The following is a 20000-nucleotide window of genomic DNA, read 5'->3' as shown; positions in this document are numbered from 1 at the left end:
ACTGGGGTGAGTGGCAGGGTGATGGGAGTTCATGAACCCATAAAGTTTACGTGGCCGAGACGCTGCAGACCATATCTCATTACTGGGTTGGCTTGAAATGAGATGGGCCCCTTTTTGCTTGTCCCTCACTGGTTCGATTGATTAGTCGACAGCCAATCAATGTTAATTAAGGTGTAGAGAATCCTTTAAATGTGTCATATGAATCATTGTGTCAGACCCTGTCTTAACCTTCGCAAGACTTACGCAGCACACAGCCTTACTGGGGAATGATAACCTTTTATGTATTGCAAGATAATGGTAGTCCGTACATGAGTATGGATGGTCTGTACATTCTGTAGCTTGCATCAGCTGACCTCATGAAGATCACATTCACAATGGTTGCTCGAACACGTTATAAGCGTTTTCTTTTTCTTTTTGCAAACAGATGCACAGCAGCGACAGATCAATACTAGTCAGAACGTTTAAGAGTTAATGTTTTGAGATAAGTGTTGCTATCATGTGTGGCGAAAGGCTCTCTGTGCATATGAAGTGGGGCTTTGATTGATGACTGCCCAAAACAAAATGTCACATGAGAACACCACCAGCACCATAATTGTGTTTTTTAATGAAGACCTGCATTTCATGTCGGAGCTGATATCGCACACACAAGATTGTGTCTAGCCCCCTCCTCTCCACTACCACCACTACCATCCATCATGCAGTAATAACAATGTGACCTGTTCATGGTTTGAAGCCCAGTTTCAGGTCCATGACTTCCAACTATACCCTTCAACAGAAAGATGAACTTACCCATGAGATTGTTTTCTGAACCTATAAAGGGTGAACTATCTCCTCTTGAAGTGTCACACAACTCCGTCCCAATACACCCGGCTTTACTCCCTTAATGGTTTCAATTACTTTGCCTCAATCAGGGTGGCATCTGAGATCTCTAGTCCATCAGTTATTCATGTATCCCCATAAATATAATTTATCTACAGCAGCATTACAGTCGACCTTTCAAGAATATAAACAACTATAACAAAATACACTTTTATATATAAGAAAGGGTTCACAAGTCAAATACAGATGTTCTTAAATACAAGATCATAAAATACTGCAAACTACTTACATCCAATACTCCCATCTTATATGAATCCGAATAAAAAATTCAGAATGCCTAAAAGTACATTTTTAATCCTTTTACGACTCCTACTTAGTTACTATGTATTTGTCCAAAAGACTAGATAAATAATTTCCGTAAACCGTAGAACTTCCTAATGATCATAATCTACGCAACAGAATAGTTGTTCAACTCTATTAACCACACACTATATCTGACTTATATGCTACTGTAAGCTAATAAGCGTCTTTGAGTGTCTAGAAAAGCGCTATATAAATTGAAAGTATTATTATTATTACTGTATATTGTTGCCAATCAGAAGGGCAACATTGTCTGCTATTAAGATGTTGCTATTATTGCTCTTTTCTCTGTTTTCAGATGTAATAACCGGACCCAGTGTGCTGTTGTGGCGGGACCAGATATATTTCCTGACCCTTGCCCAGGAACCTACAAATATCTGGAGGTCCAATATGAATGTGTACCCTACAGTATGTATTTCTTTATTATCTCACACTCTTAAACTCCTCATGCTCTTAGCCATGCTCACTTCTAACAACAATGGCTCATCAACAACCATATCAACATGCACATGAGTAATGGTCAAAATGTGAAACAGCTTAAGATGCAGTCGTGGATGTGAAGACAAATGACGATCCCTGTAATACAAAAAGCATAATACAGTCTTTGAGTGGAGTAAATATTATTGACAGTGTTGTTTACATGTGAAAAATTATACACTATAACCGTGTAGAGGAATATTTATGTATTGACACGATACTATGTCTTTGTTCTAACGGACAGGAGATTAACACTTTCTTCATTCTCTTCATCCTGCATGGCATCAATTATGTCAACAGCTTGCCAGCTTACGGTCACCTTTTTTAGAAATGTAACATCCTCTGTGGGATATTGGTTGTGTAATTTATTGATGCTAAAATAAGCGGATCCGAAGTATACGCTGTAATACAACAGGCAAATAATTTGAGACTGATGGAAAATTGTTACACAGAATCATACGGCTGTGTGGGAATTATGTTGTCAACAACTAAAACTGCTAATGTAATCAGTGGAGGGAAGCGTGAGCTACATCTCTTTTTCAGATGGTGCTTGTCAGCGCCACCAGCTCCCTCCGTTCTGGTGCTTTAATATCTTTGAGGAATCATCATGTCATGTCTCTGTTAGCATAGCAGCAATAAAGGCAATATGACTTTCATCCAAATACAACGTTAATGTTGTTTTTAGTTTAGTGGACGCCAGTTAATGTTCAGACTCGTGAAGCATCTCTGAAAGGAGTGAATAAAAAGGATTGAATTAGTGCGGCAGGTGAAAAAACGCTGTGACGCTCTACATAACTTGAGTGGAAACATTTGGGCAGAGAAGGGAGGGACAGGATGGACACATCCAGGAGAGGCCAGAGGAAGTGGCGTGGACATTGCCAATAGGACCTATTGTGTTATGATGTTTTGAAACACCAAAGCCACAGTAATCCTAACATATTGTTTGCCGTGTTGTATAAAGTACTGATATAGAAATAGAAATATTTGGTCACAAATATTTATCGGTGTCGTTGGCTGTAAATTTGAATCATAAGCATCTTTTTAACATTTGAGGTCCTTACATGGCTCCCTCACTAGTCCGCCTGATGAGAGCATTCATGTTTTGAAGTATAAAACATTTCTACCTGTGATTCAATAGTGGCAGATGGCTCTTATATAACCAACTGTTTACACCGACCCAACTAAAGCTCCAATGGACAGAAACATAAATGTAATCAACTGTCTAACTTTGAGTTCCTGTCAATATTCAGACGCAGCGGGTGTTGTTCACACCGTGACTTCATGTCCATCCCATTCTTGTGAATGCAATATCTCAGGATCGCCCTGAGGGCACTTCTTAGATTTTTGCTCAAAAGTCAAACTGGACCTTTTGTTTTGATGGTCTCAGGTCAAGGATCAAAGATTAGCGTCAATTTGTATGCTAATTGTAACAATTTTGCACTAATGTCTAATAGGATGAAATGATTAGGTGATGACATTGTGTACAGACATGGGCGTTAACAGACATAGTCACACATTATGACGGCATGTAAAAAAGCTTCCATCCAGTGCAGAGGGATTGAGAGAGGGTGGCATTGGTAATAGCACCCTTCGATCCCTGTGACACATTGTTACTGCTGTCCTCTCAAACAGAAATGCCATGCCACCCATGGGAACCACGGCATTCGCATTCAGCTGTCTGACTCCACTACTCACCTTCCACCTTCCTTAAACATGGAAACGTCTTCCCCAACGGCTTCTGGCAGCTGTGTTGTAACATCAGGGGGGGAAATGCCGGGCACCTTGTCTGGCGTAACTATGGATTGTGTCCAGGACCATTGGAGGATAACACATTCTGCTGGCAATGCAGAAGTCATGTAGGCGTTTATTTGTATATTGGGCAGGAAAGCAAAGTGTAATCACAAACAGTCGCTGGAGATGGATTTTGAAAACATATTTTATTGCAGCTTGTGAATGCAATTCATCTGTGACAGCCCAGCGGACTCACTCCCTTCCTGCCTCCCAAATGAAGCAATCCTTGTGGCTGTAATGTGCAATATAGACAGCAGTTTTTGTGTTCAGACAAAATGTGTGCCACCTGTTTTACATAATAACTCATAAACCCCAAGGTCAATGGCTGCATCACGCGGAAATCTGCAAAAATAGAAATTCAAGCTAAAAGGGGTTGACTTGTTATTTTGAGGAATAATAAGGTATTTACATTGTCAAAGTTTGAGACACAACGGCTCAATTGTAGATGGCCGTTTTACCAAGTTCCAGTGTGTCTAATAAGGGAAGCCACCTCTCCTTCAGTGGTGGAGTCTTGACTCTATTGCTCTGACAGGCTCTCCTTCTCTGCCCTAATACTCTTTTTCCCTCACTCTCAACAAAGTTTGTCCTTTTAAGTGCACTGCTTTTCCCCTCCCCACCACCCATATCTCTTTATTTGCTCCCTCTGTGCCCTCCTCTCTTCTTTAGCACCTTCACTGACGGCTTTGATCTGTATTCTACTTGTGGAGCTTCTTTTCTTTTAGGATAAATTACCGCTCTCTTCTCCGTATCTTTATAAGCCAGCAAGATTGTACAATCAGATCCGCCGTTAATAATGGCAGAGGAGTGTGCTAAATCGATGGACACATGCCGCAGATACAATATTGATTTTATTAATTCACGATTTGATCCGCTCCATCACTTGCAATGGGAATTCCTTTTTCTTTTTTTTTCTGTTACAATTACTACGAGGAGTGCCTGTGCTGTGTGGCAGTGTGGGAGCACCAGGCATTCCGTCATATTTTCATTTGAACTGAATGCTTATTTGATATAAACTGTGTGGGAGGAAATAGCATCACATCGAAGGGTGTAAATGGCACTAATAGAAAGGTGAACCGATAAAGAAATACATTAATACACAATTCTGGATGAAAAACAAAGTACTAAATACATGCAACTAAAAATAATTTGACCCTGTAAGTCATGTAAACTCATTCTTCATCTGCCAGAGGTCTCTGTCTTTGTTGTACTCGTGCAGTGTGTGCATGCTCCCCCATGCACTTTACAGATTAGTAAGGCTACCCTCAGGCAGAAGTGATGCGCTGACCCTTCATGATGACTCATAAACATGACTTTGCACCAATGGTGAACATCTGCCTCTGCCCCGCCCCCTCACCTTGACTTTCCACGGCTCTGTGGAGAGATAAATATCTCTATTCTCTTAGTGCCTTATTAAACCTTTCTCTCTGTGTAGCTCCTCCCAGAGGTCGAGCTCGTAAGAGGGCAACACAACTGTGTCAGCCTCCTCCTTACCCAGTGTTCTTCATCAGGAGTAATGAAGCACTTACATCCCCTCTGTGGCCCCTCAAACTCTGACTAGGCGGACCAAAAAACGCATTGAAACCTGCTTTGTCGCTAAAAGACTCGTTCTGCTGTTGACAGCTTGCGGTTTCCTTTCTTGTCCTTCTCCTGAGCATCAGCCATCTCCCTGTAGTCCAGCAGTGAGATGTCGTTTCATGGCATCCTGACTGATCTATTTGGTCCAGGCAAGCGGTCAAACCCCTCGTCCCCAAAACATTAGGTCCTGGAAACGCTTTTGATCAGTTCACTTTTCAAAATTGACACTTCAGTATGCATGGCAGATGAAGTGGAGGGAAAGTGGAAGACGGACAGGACGAGTGTGGGAGAACAAAGGCAGAAAACCCGCTGGCAGTCTCTTTCTATACGTAAGCCACTAGTTCCCCCCACTGTTTGTAGCTAATAAGGACAATGTACAATCCTGTCTCACACTGTGGGATCCAGCTCAGCCCTGTCAGATATGGCTCACACGTCGGAAGCTAAGCCAGGACATATAATCATGCAATCATTTCTCTGATTTGAACGCAGCGGAATAATCCTGAGCTCAAACGTGATAGGAAACTTGCCATGTAATTTGGCGAGTTCTTTAATTTCCAACTTACCTAATTGTTTTTTTTAATTAATTTAGCTAATAATAACACACCTAACTACAGAGGGGGGGGGGGGGGGCTCACTGAATAATGGAGTAGATTGTTTTGGCATGTTCTACTCAGCACCTGCTACCAATCTCTGTCCTTCTGTGTTGGCAGGTGAAACCATGAAATTGATGCTCTGCACATGGCTATCACGTACAATGCAGCTTGCGCAGATTGTGGTGTGATTACAGAGTCCATTATGTAGTGGTCACACCTAAGGTAAACACCACCTGGGTGACCAGGATGGGACTTCCTGGCTGTAGTGTGGACCATGCGATTGGTTATGTTTCTCGTCAGGGTTTTAGTGTCTCCACACATGTCAGGATTTTTGGTTATAAATAGGAATTGCGTCTAATCTGATGTTCAAATGTAGCTTGGCTTTAGCCGCTCAGTATTCAAACACCATCAGCAGTCTTCCAAGCACCCAGGCAGTTCTCTTTTCCTTGGATAATCTTGCAGCAATTTTAAGCTTCTTCAAGAGTAGATCACTCTGTTTGATGTTATCGGTAAATCTACTAAACAGATTGTATGGAAGTTCAGTGGCTTTTTGCCCTTGAGCTCTCCAAACCACGTTCATCAGGTCTACGGTGGGAGGCAACACCGTGACAGCAGATACATCACACAGCCACACCCTCCTCGCTTCCTGACGAAATGCCAGTGAGCATTAGCCTTCTTGTTCAGACAGCTTTTTTCTTTTCCCCACCTGAGCGACCAGCTCCACTTCTTCCCATGTGTGACGGGCCTGTAATGCCATCACATCACTCAGTGACATCTGACCACTCCCCAACCCACACAGCAGGCGCTGGCGACTACCACTCTCCGTCATATATTTCACACACTGAATGCACGCTGGAGTTTGCAGAGATTGATTTTGTCACAGCACATTTTTAATCTGTGCTTTTCAGAAACACCTGTCTTTACATGTTATAGTCCAACTGAAATCACAATGATTTATCTCTTTATTTGCAGTCAAAAATAATTCCATCAAGCCTCTGAAGGGTGTGTCAGTGTTTTTGCTTGATTGACAGTTTAGCTACCAGGCTCATTTGCTGCAGGGATGCGGAGAGACCGTATACAACTGTACCCTAGAAGCCAATGACGGACAAGGTTGTGTCAAAAGTGACAAAAGTATTAAAGCATTTTTATCTTGGTTTTTATCCAAAAAGTTAATTTAGATAACAGAAATTGTTAAAAGATAACACACTACTCGTATTATTCCGTTCATATAAAAGGTTGATGAACAATACTAATATCACATGGAAAGTAAAATGTATAGTAATGAATAAGACACCAGCTATATCTACTCTACATCTTTTGAAAAAAGGTTTTGGGGCTGGATTAACAAAAGTCCTACAGAAATAAAAATTCATTATTTTCCCAGTCGAGAGGCGAGATAATTGCACAGGGACCTTGCTTACCAATGTGGATAAATGGTGGTGTGAAAGAGGTGAATCTGGACATGCGGAAACTGTTTTCCACCGCTAATAGCTGAATAAACTGGTGTAATCTATCAGGCTCTTGTTTTGTGTCGGCTGCTCTCTCGCTCAATACAACGTGCATACAGGATCATCCCGTGCTTTTCATGGGCGGACAAAAATGTACATTCCAACATATTGGAATAAATGCTCTTTGCACACTGAACAAGCTTCTGGAAATGTTCATAAACACTTCAATTTATAAAACGCAAGCAAAGCCTTTATCTGTTTTTCCTTCAACTGCCAACCACCACACACACACACGCACACACACATACACACACACATACACACACACATACACATACACATACACATACACATAGGCACACATGTCAAGTGTCGAGGATATAGTACTAATTAGAGATTTATCTCTGTGGGCGGTCTCTCCTTTTAATGATCACCATACTAATCAAAGCTCCTTTTCCATTTCCTTGTTCCTTGTCCTTTTTGTCTTTGTTCACTGATGTTCCACCATGTCCAGCCACACACCAGGCTAAACCTCCTCTTCCCTTTCTTTTCCACTCCCACTCCCACAACCCCCCCTCCCCCATCCCCATCCCCATCCCTCTGTTCTTTTTCCATAATTTCAAGGTCCTTGAAAATCAAGAAATATTTCATGAGGTCCTATTAGGTTATTTCTGCTCCAATTGCCGCTGTGTTCCACAAAAACTGTATTTCATTTAGTTTTTCTCCAGCTGCACTCTCCCTCTGTTGTTCTGTCCCGCGTGGGTAGCAGGTTGGATGAGTGCCAAGTCCTTGCATCTGTCCCTCAAAGAGAGACAAACACACATGTATGCACACAAGCGCACACGCGCGGCATCCTGCATTGTCAAGGTTATAAGATAGCATTGCAGCTTCCCAGTAGGAGGGAGAGAGAAAGTGATGGAAACTGAAAGGGAGACACGAGGGAGGAGATTGAATAGGTACAAGAAAGGGGCACAAAGAGACAAGTAGTTGAAAGAAAAACAGGGGTGTTGAGAAATGGAACATGTAATGATGGTGTGGGAGACTCATGAGCACCAACAGAGGGAAATGATGGGGGGGAAAGAAATGAGGGAGATGAAGAGAGAATCCAGAGAAAGAGAGATGGTAGCCTGCGTGTCCTCCCCCATCCTTAGGCACATGCTATTCAAGGCCTCGTAATTTGTGTCATTAATTAAAAAGCTGATGGGATGGAGTTAAGGGGTTTGCACTCTGCATCTCCATAGTTGAGAGAGGGAATGGAAAAAAGAGGGGGGAAATATTGCAAAAAATAGTGCAGCCATTCCACCATGAATCTCTATTAGCGGCTAATGATACCATTCTGATACCTCTCTACCATTAGTGTGAAATTGGGAAGCGTTAATTATTCAAATGGAAATCCATACAGCTGCCACTCACATGATGGGGTCGGGCTCTCAGTCGCTCATTGGCTAACAATGGGGACTCAGCGTGTGTCTCAAGCTCAGAGTGGACTACAATACGTATTCAGAGCAACTTCTCACGAGCAAATTATATTTGAAATTATTAATTATCGGTGCAAATACTGTATGGACTGCATTATACAGTGGTAATATAATTGACTTATATAGGGTATGGTATGGCTGAACAGCAGGGTGCTTTAACATTGCCTGCCTATATTATCTACACTGTTAAAGCTGAATTACATGCTAACTTGCTTGTTGCAGTTTTTGATTGGAATGGAAATTTTTCTAACCATGAAAAGTTTTATTTTCAAGGGTAGGTTTCTTGTTGAGTTCATTACATTTGGTTACGACAGCTTGACCAATTAGGTGAGTTGCAGCATCAGCCATGTTGCCTTTCCCAGCTTTATGTGTCTGGCAGGGTGAACCATACAGCAGCCAGACTGTTACAAGCTGCATGCAAACAGTTTACTGACTTATTGTTTTGCCCAAACCTTTTGCCAGAATTGTCCACAACCGGTCCAAGCAATGCATTCACTTTAACTATGGCCTGGCACTTATCTGATTGGCTGTTTCCAAAACACAAACTAACCCAAAATGATCAAAAAAGATAAAAGCAAATACAAAATTGAAATATTAAATCACCTATTCATTTATAGGCATTGACTGTCTACATCTGCGTGGACAGCAGTTTTCTGTCCCTAGACTAATCTCCAGATAAATCTATATCGTGATAAGTGAGGGAGTAGGTTTAAGGTGTCTTAGAGAGTGCACTTTGCTGCTTCCAGGTGTGCCTATGTGCAATGTTGTGAAGCCGGGTGTTGGCAAATTAATCCTCGATAATTAATGCATGATAACAGAACTTGGTCAAATGTCGAGCCCAGTTGATCTCTACAATTTAAGGGGATTTCTTTCCCTCATTTCCAATGATGACATTTCCTCCTTCCGGTTTGCTTTGGCATCCAAGGGAGGGTGACTACTGCTGGTCATCTGTTGTATCTCTAGGAACATGTGCAGGACCTTTTATTAACCGTCTTGCCCATTGTTAAGGCCGAATGATGAGCCATTTTCCTTTGTCACTTTCCCCATCAGACTGGTGAAATAACTTTTTTAAATTATAGGTTCAAGCAGTAATTGAACCCACACTGAAGTTGTTAAAATGCAAAAGAGCTTGCAGCGCTGTCTACCCTTTAACTCCAACCTTGGTGCACTCTGGTTCTATCATGAAATTAGTGTAGCCTAGTATTTTTAATTTTTTTTTTGCAATCTCATTTCTGCTTTCACTTGGTAACACTTTATAACTACACGTTATAAAGCATTAGTTAAGTATGAGTAAACACTTAATTCACCATTTATAAAGCATCGTTCCACATTTTACAAATGATGGATTCACCATTTGTAAATTAACTATTATATAATGCTTCATAGCTTGCAGTTATTATAAAGTGTTACCATTTATTTTTGTTTGTCTCTGTAATATCACTTTGCGATAACTAATAATAATAATTAATACTTAATTTACAAATGGTGAATATATCATGTATTAAGTGTGGAACAATGCTTTATAAATGACGAATCAAGTGTTTACTCATACTTAACGATGGCTTTTAGGCGTGCAGTTATTATAAAGTGTTACCTGATGCTTTGATGCATGGCCACTCAATACTCGTCATCTCCTTGTTTCAAATAATTAGCTAATTTCCTCATTCACTGTTTTCCCTGTTTTAAGTGTTGGCGAGTGATGTGATCACCATTAACATCATCATCCCACAATCGAGTGGAGTATCTCTCTCTAATTGTTCTAGTGTAGCCTTTCAATGGTCTCTACTGTACTACTGTACTCAGGTAAAAAGCTCTTGGTGTTGCCCTTAGCCATTATGAAACAAATTGTGTATAGAATCAGGAACACCTCGGGACATGCACGACTGTGTCCTTAAATATCAGTACAAGACTTTGTCAAGTGTTTATGAACCTAAGTGCAGATAAAGGATCATTCATCATGTATTCATCCGATGAATAATGTACACAATGGCCTGTTTTGTGTGATGGAAGATGACGTAACCCTTTCATTGAGGTGACGGTACCTCCGAAAAGGACACGGATTCTTTTTATTTGTTTGTGTGCATATTTTGAATAGTTTAATTTTTCTCAGACATCAGTGAGGATACAGAGAGAAATAGAAGGATATGGGAGAGAAAGGGATTGGATGAGAGGATGAGAGAGAGCTAAGTGCTTTTTAGTGACTCAATGACAGCCGTGACCAAAATCGCATTAAGGTCACAATGGGGGTGGCGGGGCAGAGTAAAGAAGCTTCTCAAATGAATCAATTCTCCGTCTCACTCTGCTTTTCCTGCTGCTCCGCTTCCATCGATGGCAGCGCAAATGAGGTAGTTCAGGGCTATTATCACAGGTACATCTCTGACTATACTGTATACTGTATTTGCAGTGAAACATGAGTGGACGCTGCATGAACAAATTGCTTTGAAGGATCCGAGGGGTGACCTTGCTGCATCCAGCAGCGTGTTCTGGTCAAGGGACGAGGCCGCATACTGTACAGTAGCCCCAGGAGTGGCGTATTTCCTTGTCGCGAATTTCATCCAAATCCTTTACTCCCTTCTCGCACAATCTCCCACGGCGATTGCGTGGTATACCTGCTCTCACATCCCCACCGCTTAATGCCTTTTTCTATAGATCATTACCCTCCTCTCCCCTCGCCACTGTAAGCTATCGCTCAATCAGATATTCCGGCCTCCCGCTGGCCCCTGTTGTGTGGCCGTTGCACATGGGAAGTGAAGAGGCTTCAATCGGCTATTTCCTTTGATTTGATCGATGGGGTCCACGTGTAGTTCCGAGTTATTGGCAAATTCGAGTTGCCGGTAATAGTGATTCAGCTGTAGCCCAGAGCTATTGTTGCACAGGCTCTGTGTGGACTTATCGTGTTTCTATGACAGCTGGAGTGTTTGCTGTTGATGAGGTGCAGGGCTGTACCAGTGTACAATTGTATGATCTGACCAACACAGACGACTTGTTGAAAGCCTCTCCCCTCCCCATTATTTCTCTCTCTTTTGGCTCTTTCCCTCGTCTGGATCAGCTCCACCTCACTTGCTGCTTTTCATTGGCTCACCGCCTTGCATTAATATTGTTCTCCTCTGATAACTTCCTCATCTTTTAAACTTTACCCCTCCCGTGCCTATCCACTGACCTCCATACCTCACTCACGGGCACTCTCCATTTGGAGGAGAGGACTCTTGTAAGCCCTGGTAACGGAGGTTAATCCTCTCTTATTAGAACCGGGATTACTGAAGGGGAAAAGACAGGACCAGCCAAAAGCCATGCCTGACATATACAAGCTTGTCCACAAGAGGAAGCAACACGCATAGTGTGTTGAAAATAAAAAAAACTATTAAAAAAAACTGCAGGTGTGTGTGTGTGTGTGTGTGTGTGTGTGTGTGTGTGTGTGTGTGTGTGTTGTGAAATGTAGGCTACTCAATTTGCATTTTGGGTTCTTTTTTTCTCGCAGTTGTACCCTGGACTCATAAGCTTGCTTGTAAGTGGCCATAAAGTTGAATGATTTGATGGCTGTACAAAAAGTCATCTGTTTTACACATCACCATCCCTCAGCCATCACTGCAAAAATGTAAAAAAGCCAAAAAAGATCACTTACAATTTATGACTTGAGTAATCTGTCTTTTTTTCCAACAGGCTCATGTGTGATGCAGTATTGGTTTCTCTTTCCTAAAATCTTATGATTGAATGTGTTGTGTGCTTATTCCACTAACCCCAAGCTCTTCTGATACTGTTGTGTGATTGTTACAAAATAAAGACTTCCCAGTTATCACATCATTAATCTGTTCTTTCTTTTTTCTTTCTCTCTCTCTCTTCCCTTCGTGCCTAAAAATAGAAGTGGAACAAAAAGGTAACTAAATGCCAACAACTTTTCTTTTTCATTTGCACTTTCATTTGAGCAAAGGCTTGCTTGCTTTACTTTTTGTGGGTGATGGTGAAAGTAGGTGTCTGATATTGTGTTGCTTTGTGTTCATCATATGGTTCATTGGGGAGGTTAAACATGTCATTCATGGGGAAATTGAATTGATCAGGTAAACAGTGTTATAAATATACCTAATTAGCAAACGCTTTCTTTCATTTAGTCGTGTACATGCTGCAGCATCCAAAACAGTGACTATCACACTGGACCTTCTTTCTTTGTTCATTACAGTAACACATATTGACGGCTCTTTTGACATTGCCACATATATGATTATTCTTGAGGGTAAGGTCATTACAGAGCTGCTCTCCAGTGAAATCCCATCACCCCGGGGTGTTTTTAGTCCCTTTAATAAAAGAAGATTATTCAGGTCTGTTTTATCAGCTGCATACTATTAAAGGAGAGGGCTATACAGGGTGATCAATAGTTTGTCATATAAGCTGTCAGCATTTCTGATTATAGCTCTAACATGATGATGGCTATAATCTTCAGGGACTCACTAGTCAATACTGGAGACAGATCATAGCGGTCATTATTATTTTCTCAGCACCGCGTGATGCTGCAGAACATATACTAAATCTTCACGTGTGCCCCAGGAGCATTGTGATTGTAGTCTTATCTTTCTACATGAGGTGGAAATGTGTCCTTTGTCAGACGTTAACTACAAAGCTGGATTTAAGTCAAAGATGGAAATGGAATCATTAAGCAAGAGTCAAGAGTTTTGCTTTAATAGCTGTGCAGTAAATTTGAAGTTTCATAGTAGTCATGCATTAATGACATAACACTGAAATCTGTGGCAAAGAGAAGGAGCAATGAAGCTGAAGGGGGCTTCAAAACATTTCATAGAGATGTCTGTGCTGCTGAGAACAGTATTATTCCCCATGAAAGCCACGATTGCTTTTGTATTTCATTCACTCCTCCATGCTTCCATCGTTAAGAAGCATATTTTACAGAGCCCAGTGTGCTTGTCAGTACAAAGCTTACCTTCTCTGACCCTGTACCCCAGCACATCTCATCTTTTTCAACCACAGAAACGGCCCTCTTAGCATTTAGTGGAGCAGCCGCTGAGATGTGTGCCAAGGCGTTATGTCAACAGGACGCTTCTCGCCACATTTTTCACCTGCAGGTAGACAACATGGTTAATCTTAAGAGATTACAAGGGAAAGAAGCCTCTGTGTTCGCTGTCTCTTTCTCCTCCTCCTCCTCGAAGCGTGCAGCTTTTACCTCCCGACGGATCTGCGGCGAGAACCTGTCAGCGCTGTGTCAGGCTGCCGGCCCATTACAGTGAAAGGAGCTCTGACACACACTTAGTTTTTATGTGATGTACTGTAGGGGCCAAACCTGGGAAAATCCTTTGTTTCTTTCTATCAGACTTTGGCCAGTTTCTCTCTTTTTGACATACGTTTCTTTTATTTTTAAGGAATAATCTTTTTTTTCGGTGTGAATATAGTATAGTCATTTTTGTTTGAATCATTTGTTCTTACGTTGTAGTTTCAAGATTAATGTGTCAAAATACTCCAGGTTTTATTTCAATGTAATTCAGTTCAGATGTCGTCTTTCTTCAAAAGACAGAAAATTATAATTGCCTCAGTCCCTGATAATCCATAATCAACTGAAATTAGCTTTTGCAAACGTTTCCACTATTGACCGGCTCCAGCTGTATTGCCATGGCCTGGCTTTATCAGATTTGTGTACAAACCATTTCACATATAATTAGTTTACTCTGTGGTATTGTAAATCCTGCTGCAGACTAAAAACGTCATGTCGGGGAAATAATGGACGGCCAATCATTATATAGATGATGTAATTACTGTAATTATGTCTTGTTTTCTATCTCCTAAAGGGCTGCCTCGGCCAATAATTAAGGCATAGCTATTTATCCAAATATTTAAACTTTGGGTTTGTCTGCTTTATAATATTTATAAAATTGAGTGTTTTAATGAAAGAAACTTTTTTTTCCTGTTGCAATTATATGTAATTTAGTAGACATTTGCTGAGAAGCCACTTTGTGAAGGAAAACAAACTAAAATAGTAACGTGTGTAAGTCAGTCCGTCCGTGGTAAATTCAATATGATCATCTGAATTATTTCTGCTCTACATTAAGTCAGAAAATATAACCCTCACTTGCTCTATCCACAAGTCTGTTCTTACAGTGACGTTGTAAACTAATTGCGTTAAGGCCGAGAGACTAACTGAATTGGAAGTATCTTATATAGAAATAACAAACTGCACGTTTGAAATAATACAAACAATGTTTGAGTTTATATATTTCCTGTTTACCTTTTTATTTTCATGGCACAACATTTACTGTCTGTAATCTTGTCTACATTCATTCGGATCATCCCAACACTGATGAAGAGACTCAATATCTTAGTCCTGCACGGTGGAGAAGATTGAGCTGCAGATTTCAACTTCAATGTATTTGCATGCAGTTGCTGTTTAAGTTATTGAGGAACAATACCTGCCAATGTAACTCTGTACTTGTCTTTCCCCTATTTTGGCTCCTCAGTATTCCTGTGCCCAGGGCTTCTGCGCAGGGTGTACCAGAGCGAGCACCTCTTTGAATCAGACCACCAGTCAGGAGCCTGGTGCAAAGACCCTCTCCAAGCCTCCGATAAGATTTACTATATGCCCTGGACACCCTACCGCACTGACACATTGACCGAATATTCCTCCAAAGAAGACTTTATCGCCGGAAGGCCGACGACAACTTACAAACTCCCACATCGTGTGGATGGAACAGGCTTTGTGGTCTATGACGGGGCTCTATTCTTCAACAAGGAGCGCACGCGCAACATTGTCAAGTTTGACCTGCGGACTCGCATCAAGAGCGGCGAGGCCATCATTGCCAACGCCAACTACCATGACACGTCTCCATACCGCTGGGGAGGGAAGTCCGACATTGACTTGGCCGTTGACGAAAATGGCCTTTGGGTGATTTATGCCACTGAGCAAAACAACGGGCGGATTGTCATCAGCCAGCTCAATCCTTACACGTTACGTGTTGAGGGGACCTGGGACACAGCTTATGACAAGCGCTCAGCATCCAACGCCTTTATGATCTGTGGAATCTTGTATGTAGTAAAGTCTGTGTACGAGGACGATGACAATGAGGCAACTGGAAACAAGATTGACTACATCTACAACACAGAGCTAAGCAAAGATGGCTCTCTGGACATCGCTTTCCCCAACTCCTATCAGTACATCGCTGCAGTGGATTACAATCCCAGGGACAACCTGCTGTACGTTTGGAACAATTACCACGTCGTGAAGTACACTCTGGACTTTGGAGCGCTGGACAACAGACTCGGTAAGACCAACATATTTATTCATTCAGTTCACATAATATTCATACATGTTACTAGTTTTAATGTCCTCTTCTACTTGGGTCAGTGCAATGTGGTGTTTCAGAGCAAATGGCGATGACGTCAGACCATCAAACTTTAAAGTGTAAGACAATCTGAATGACATTTAGTTTTTACACTTACATTCTGGAAAATAACTCACATTACATTACTTTAATTTCTGCAACGGGATAATGACATTGGTACCTCCAGCCGTCCTTAAATTTGGTTCAGCGGAAGATATTGTAAAAGAAATACTGGCCACATTGTCAGGATTATTATATGGATTTGAGTCAATACATTTCCTTAATATATTTTGTGATCCACTGACCTCTCCTCAACCTCTGCCATCTTTCCACTTGGCCACATCAAATACTCTCTAAATGTAAGTGTTGAATTCCTTCCCCAGTGGATGAACATAGACCCTTCATCAGAATTTAGCTGACATCCCCAACAGGCCAGTGTCCTGTATAACTCCAAAGCAAAAGCAGGATACAAGGCAATATAACTACAGAAAGCCAAACAAGACGACATACAGTAAAAACTAAGACAAAAAACCTAGTTGAGAGAAGACAAGATAAAACAGTACAATAGATAAAAAACAAAACAATGAAAGAAATCCAAGTACTGGCACTCAAATGGCACTTACTCATTTTGTAGTCTGGCTTTCTTGAAGAAATTGTCCTTTCTTGATTCTTGTTCTGAGTTTGTACTCATGGTTGAATGCAATTATTGGAAGTCGCTTTGGATAAAAAAATATCGAGACCATAATGATGCTAGGTATGAACATAATCTATAGACAGCCATAACCTTTGCCTGACACATTTAAGCTCCCAAAAGAATGAATATCTTTGCCAATAATGACCCATTTGATCTACTTGCATGCCAAGAACGAACTACAGTTTAGCCTCGTTAATTGAAAGGCTCTAAGAAAAGAAAGAATGTACTCATCAAATTGATTTGCTCCACACATTCGTATATTGTATATAACAGCTTGGAATGGCAAGCTTTTGCAATAATTGACTTTATGAAATACTGCTCGATGTGTTACCGCTGTATTTTTACTTAATTGCCAACATGGAAGTGGAATAAAGTTAACCTTTAGAAAGTCTGCAGATACATAGAAGTGATTAGTATAAAACCTTGTTTATCAATTACATGATGAGCTTCATCAATTCTCCTTTAATGCTAGGAGACAACATTTGTCATTTACAAAAAAAACCTGTATTTTCTTGAAGTCTATGCCTAATTGGACATTTAACACTGCAAGTAGTCCACATGTTGTATTTCAGCCACAAACAAAACATGTTCCTCTCTCTAGCTGTTGCCTCTGCGTAGGAACAACTGCTCATATGAGACTTCCCAAAACTCTTTTGAAAAGTCTAATTTCTCCCCTCCATTGTTCTTTTTATAAATTAGTGCTTGTTGTGAAGCATGAAACGGAAAAAAACCCTGTTTTGACACACCATGGTAATTCTTTGCGCTATCTCATCAACAGCTCTAGTAAAAAATGTCACAAGTTATTTGAGTGTGAAGTCCCTAACTCTGCTTTCTCCTCTGAAGCTTTCGCTACCTGCCGCTTGCCAGTTTAATTTATTTTCCTTCGGTGGCTGCGACTCTACCCCAACTTTTTTTCCATCCACCGAGTCCTGCTTCAACACTCCCCGTAATATATTCATTCATTCAGTGACCATGCTTACAGCGTTTGGTTTTGATGATACACGGCTACTCGTAATATAATGTGTTATAGTTAAGGAGAGTGAAATTATGTTGTAATGTGCTTTTTGTATTAAATGATTATCCGTCACTTTTTAACAGTGATACACAATGAGCACACACACTTGCATGTGCACACACGTACACACACAGGCTAATTCACATGCAAATCCTCAACACTAGACTTGCCGGTGAGATGTTGAGTTGTGTCCTGCTGCCATTGTGCAGAATAAGCTGCCCAGTAAAGAGGCTGCTGCATGAATATAGATAGTAAAATGTTACATTAAGGGGATGGATGGAGTCAAAGAACAAATATATATATGTCAGATATACAGACTAATAAGAAATAAAGAAGTGATTGAATGGACTGTAAACCATTTAGTTTGATAACCCAGACCAAATACAAAAACAGAGGATGCAGGTTTATTCTGGTTAGAGCAAGTCTTTTTAGCTGTCATTTTCCACACAATTGTCTCACTACTAGCATCATTGTGAGATTGCAGGATAGTTGCCACAAGATTGTTTAATTCAGCATCAGTGTGAGTCAACAAATGAGTCTGCACTCTGCTGAATCATAATGTTGAAACACTTTACATGCTACTCGAGTGAGAATGTGTGTAGATCAAATAGCAAAGTGTGTGATGGAGGAAAACTGGAACTGGCAGTGACAGAAACGTACAGCAACTATGGCTGCTGTGAAAGAGCCACAAAGGTCTGGAAGATGAGGGGCTTTTAAACCATTTGATGCACATGTCTTTTACCAAGAAAACAAAACAACTAGTTTGGCCTGAGGCAAAAGCTGTGAAATTTAGCCGGCATACTAAATAGTTTCCTTTTGCTGCAAACATGGGCTTTAAAGTAGATTCGGATTCAGTGCCAGTGAGCATTGTGCCTGTTGACACTCCCAGAAAGGTATCGCTCTGTGATCGCTCTTAACACAAGCTCATTTCCCCCTCCACGAGCAAGCGCGACCTGCCATACAAGTGGAGCATGGCATGTTAGCAACAGTGCAGCCGAGAAACAGCCAGGCCACAGCTTGAGCCTGCTACCTTCTGCCCAACCACATGGGCCAGGGCACAGCACCTGCTACAGGCCAGTCGGCAGGGACAGGGTCATGATATCTGGAATCGCACAAAACGCAGTGCCGGAACTTCCAAGTACCATATTGTGTCTAAATGTTTGTGAACATGAACTCTTTCAGCAAATGATAATGTAGTACTCCGCCAATCTGTTGGTAGAAAAACGATGGTTGTTTCTTAACCTTACAACAACAAAAAAGATTTTACGATATTCATGAAAGGAAACATATGTTCCCACTTTTAGAATACTACCTAACACATTCCTGTGCTAATCTGTGCATTTGCTTGAGTCTATTCAACAGACAGAACAATATTTGTTTGGCCAAAACAGGCTGTTTTCAAGGACGAATGATCTATGCCCATGAGTGCTTTCATGACAACTCCATTGATAATTAAATTCACTGAATTGGTGATAAAAACGGTGCTGCACAGACTGCTATTAGCAGGCAGATATAAAAGCTCTCCTACCATTAATCCACTTCACACGATCACATTCAATGCAGAGTATCTAAGGACAACTAGGAAATTGCTCAGATCTTTTTTTTTTAAACATAAAAGAAAAATGCAGCATATACAACACTTAAATAGCCAATAGACAAAAAACAGCATTGTCCTATTAGTAAATGGAAATGTTGCTAATTCATTTGCAAAGGCCATAATGACCTCGCCGATCTTCTGAAAGTAGTTGTCCCCCAACTATCCATGACCCAGTTCTCCAGATCCACCATTTTGAGTGTTCTCCCTCTCTCATCACTGTGGTTCCGCTCCACTAAGGAAGGTTAGTGGATTGTTGGCGAGACGCAGAGACTTCGAAAACACCTCCGATTGGAAAGGTTGCTTGAAATCATTGTCAAGATAGCAAGTATTATATTTGATACTGACCAGGCAGTCACCTTTTCAAATCCTTTTTACTGTTCCATCAAAACCAATACATCATCTGGACAACTTCTCACTGAAAGCGTGTCCGTGCACAGCCAACCTCCATCCATTCTCTTAAGCGCTTATCTCTGTTCTCAAACCCCTTAAAGACCTCAACTCAACCAAAGCCTGTGGGTTACTACTGTATCTCTCTTGTAGTCTTGATGTTGTCCCATCAGATTTAGATTGTTTTAATTATCAGTGCTGATTGTCAGTTTAGTAAAACAATTAAGTAGTATTAACTAGATGTAAAGCAAAAAAGATTATTGTGCTTGAAGTGAATTGTATTCATTTGATTTAATGTGATTTGCACCCACGTGGGAAAACATCACACACACCCCTACACACCTACACTTACGTGTACACATGCATCAGACTTCGTAGAGTCCAGATGATGAAGAAAAGGTCAAGAAGCCACATTGGACTTTCCTTCAAGAAATCACTAACAATAACAAGAGA

The 20000-nt window shown here is 41.0% G+C and overlaps 1 protein-coding gene across 1 annotated transcript in view; it reads left to right on the top strand.

Annotated features, from left to right (window-relative positions):
- Positions 1–20000, top strand: part of LOC117748153 (adhesion G protein-coupled receptor L3-like) — a 122186-nt gene that overhangs the window by 33398 nt on the left and 68788 nt on the right. Inside the window, exons 5-7 of the mRNA XM_034557787.1 lie at positions 1478–1587; positions 12401–12415; positions 14994–15794. Coding sequence (XP_034413678.1) covers positions 1478–1587; positions 12401–12415; positions 14994–15794 — 926 coding nt within the window. The remainder of the gene's footprint in view (positions 1–1477; positions 1588–12400; positions 12416–14993; positions 15795–20000) is intronic.

The sequence above is a fragment of the Cyclopterus lumpus genome, chromosome 18 (assembly GCF_009769545.1).
Source record: "Cyclopterus lumpus isolate fCycLum1 chromosome 18, fCycLum1.pri, whole genome shotgun sequence".
Classification (NCBI taxonomy): domain Eukaryota; kingdom Metazoa; phylum Chordata; class Actinopteri; order Perciformes; family Cyclopteridae; genus Cyclopterus; species Cyclopterus lumpus.
Note: the sequence above shows the minus strand (reverse complement) of the source record. Positions and strands in the feature narration are given on the sequence as shown.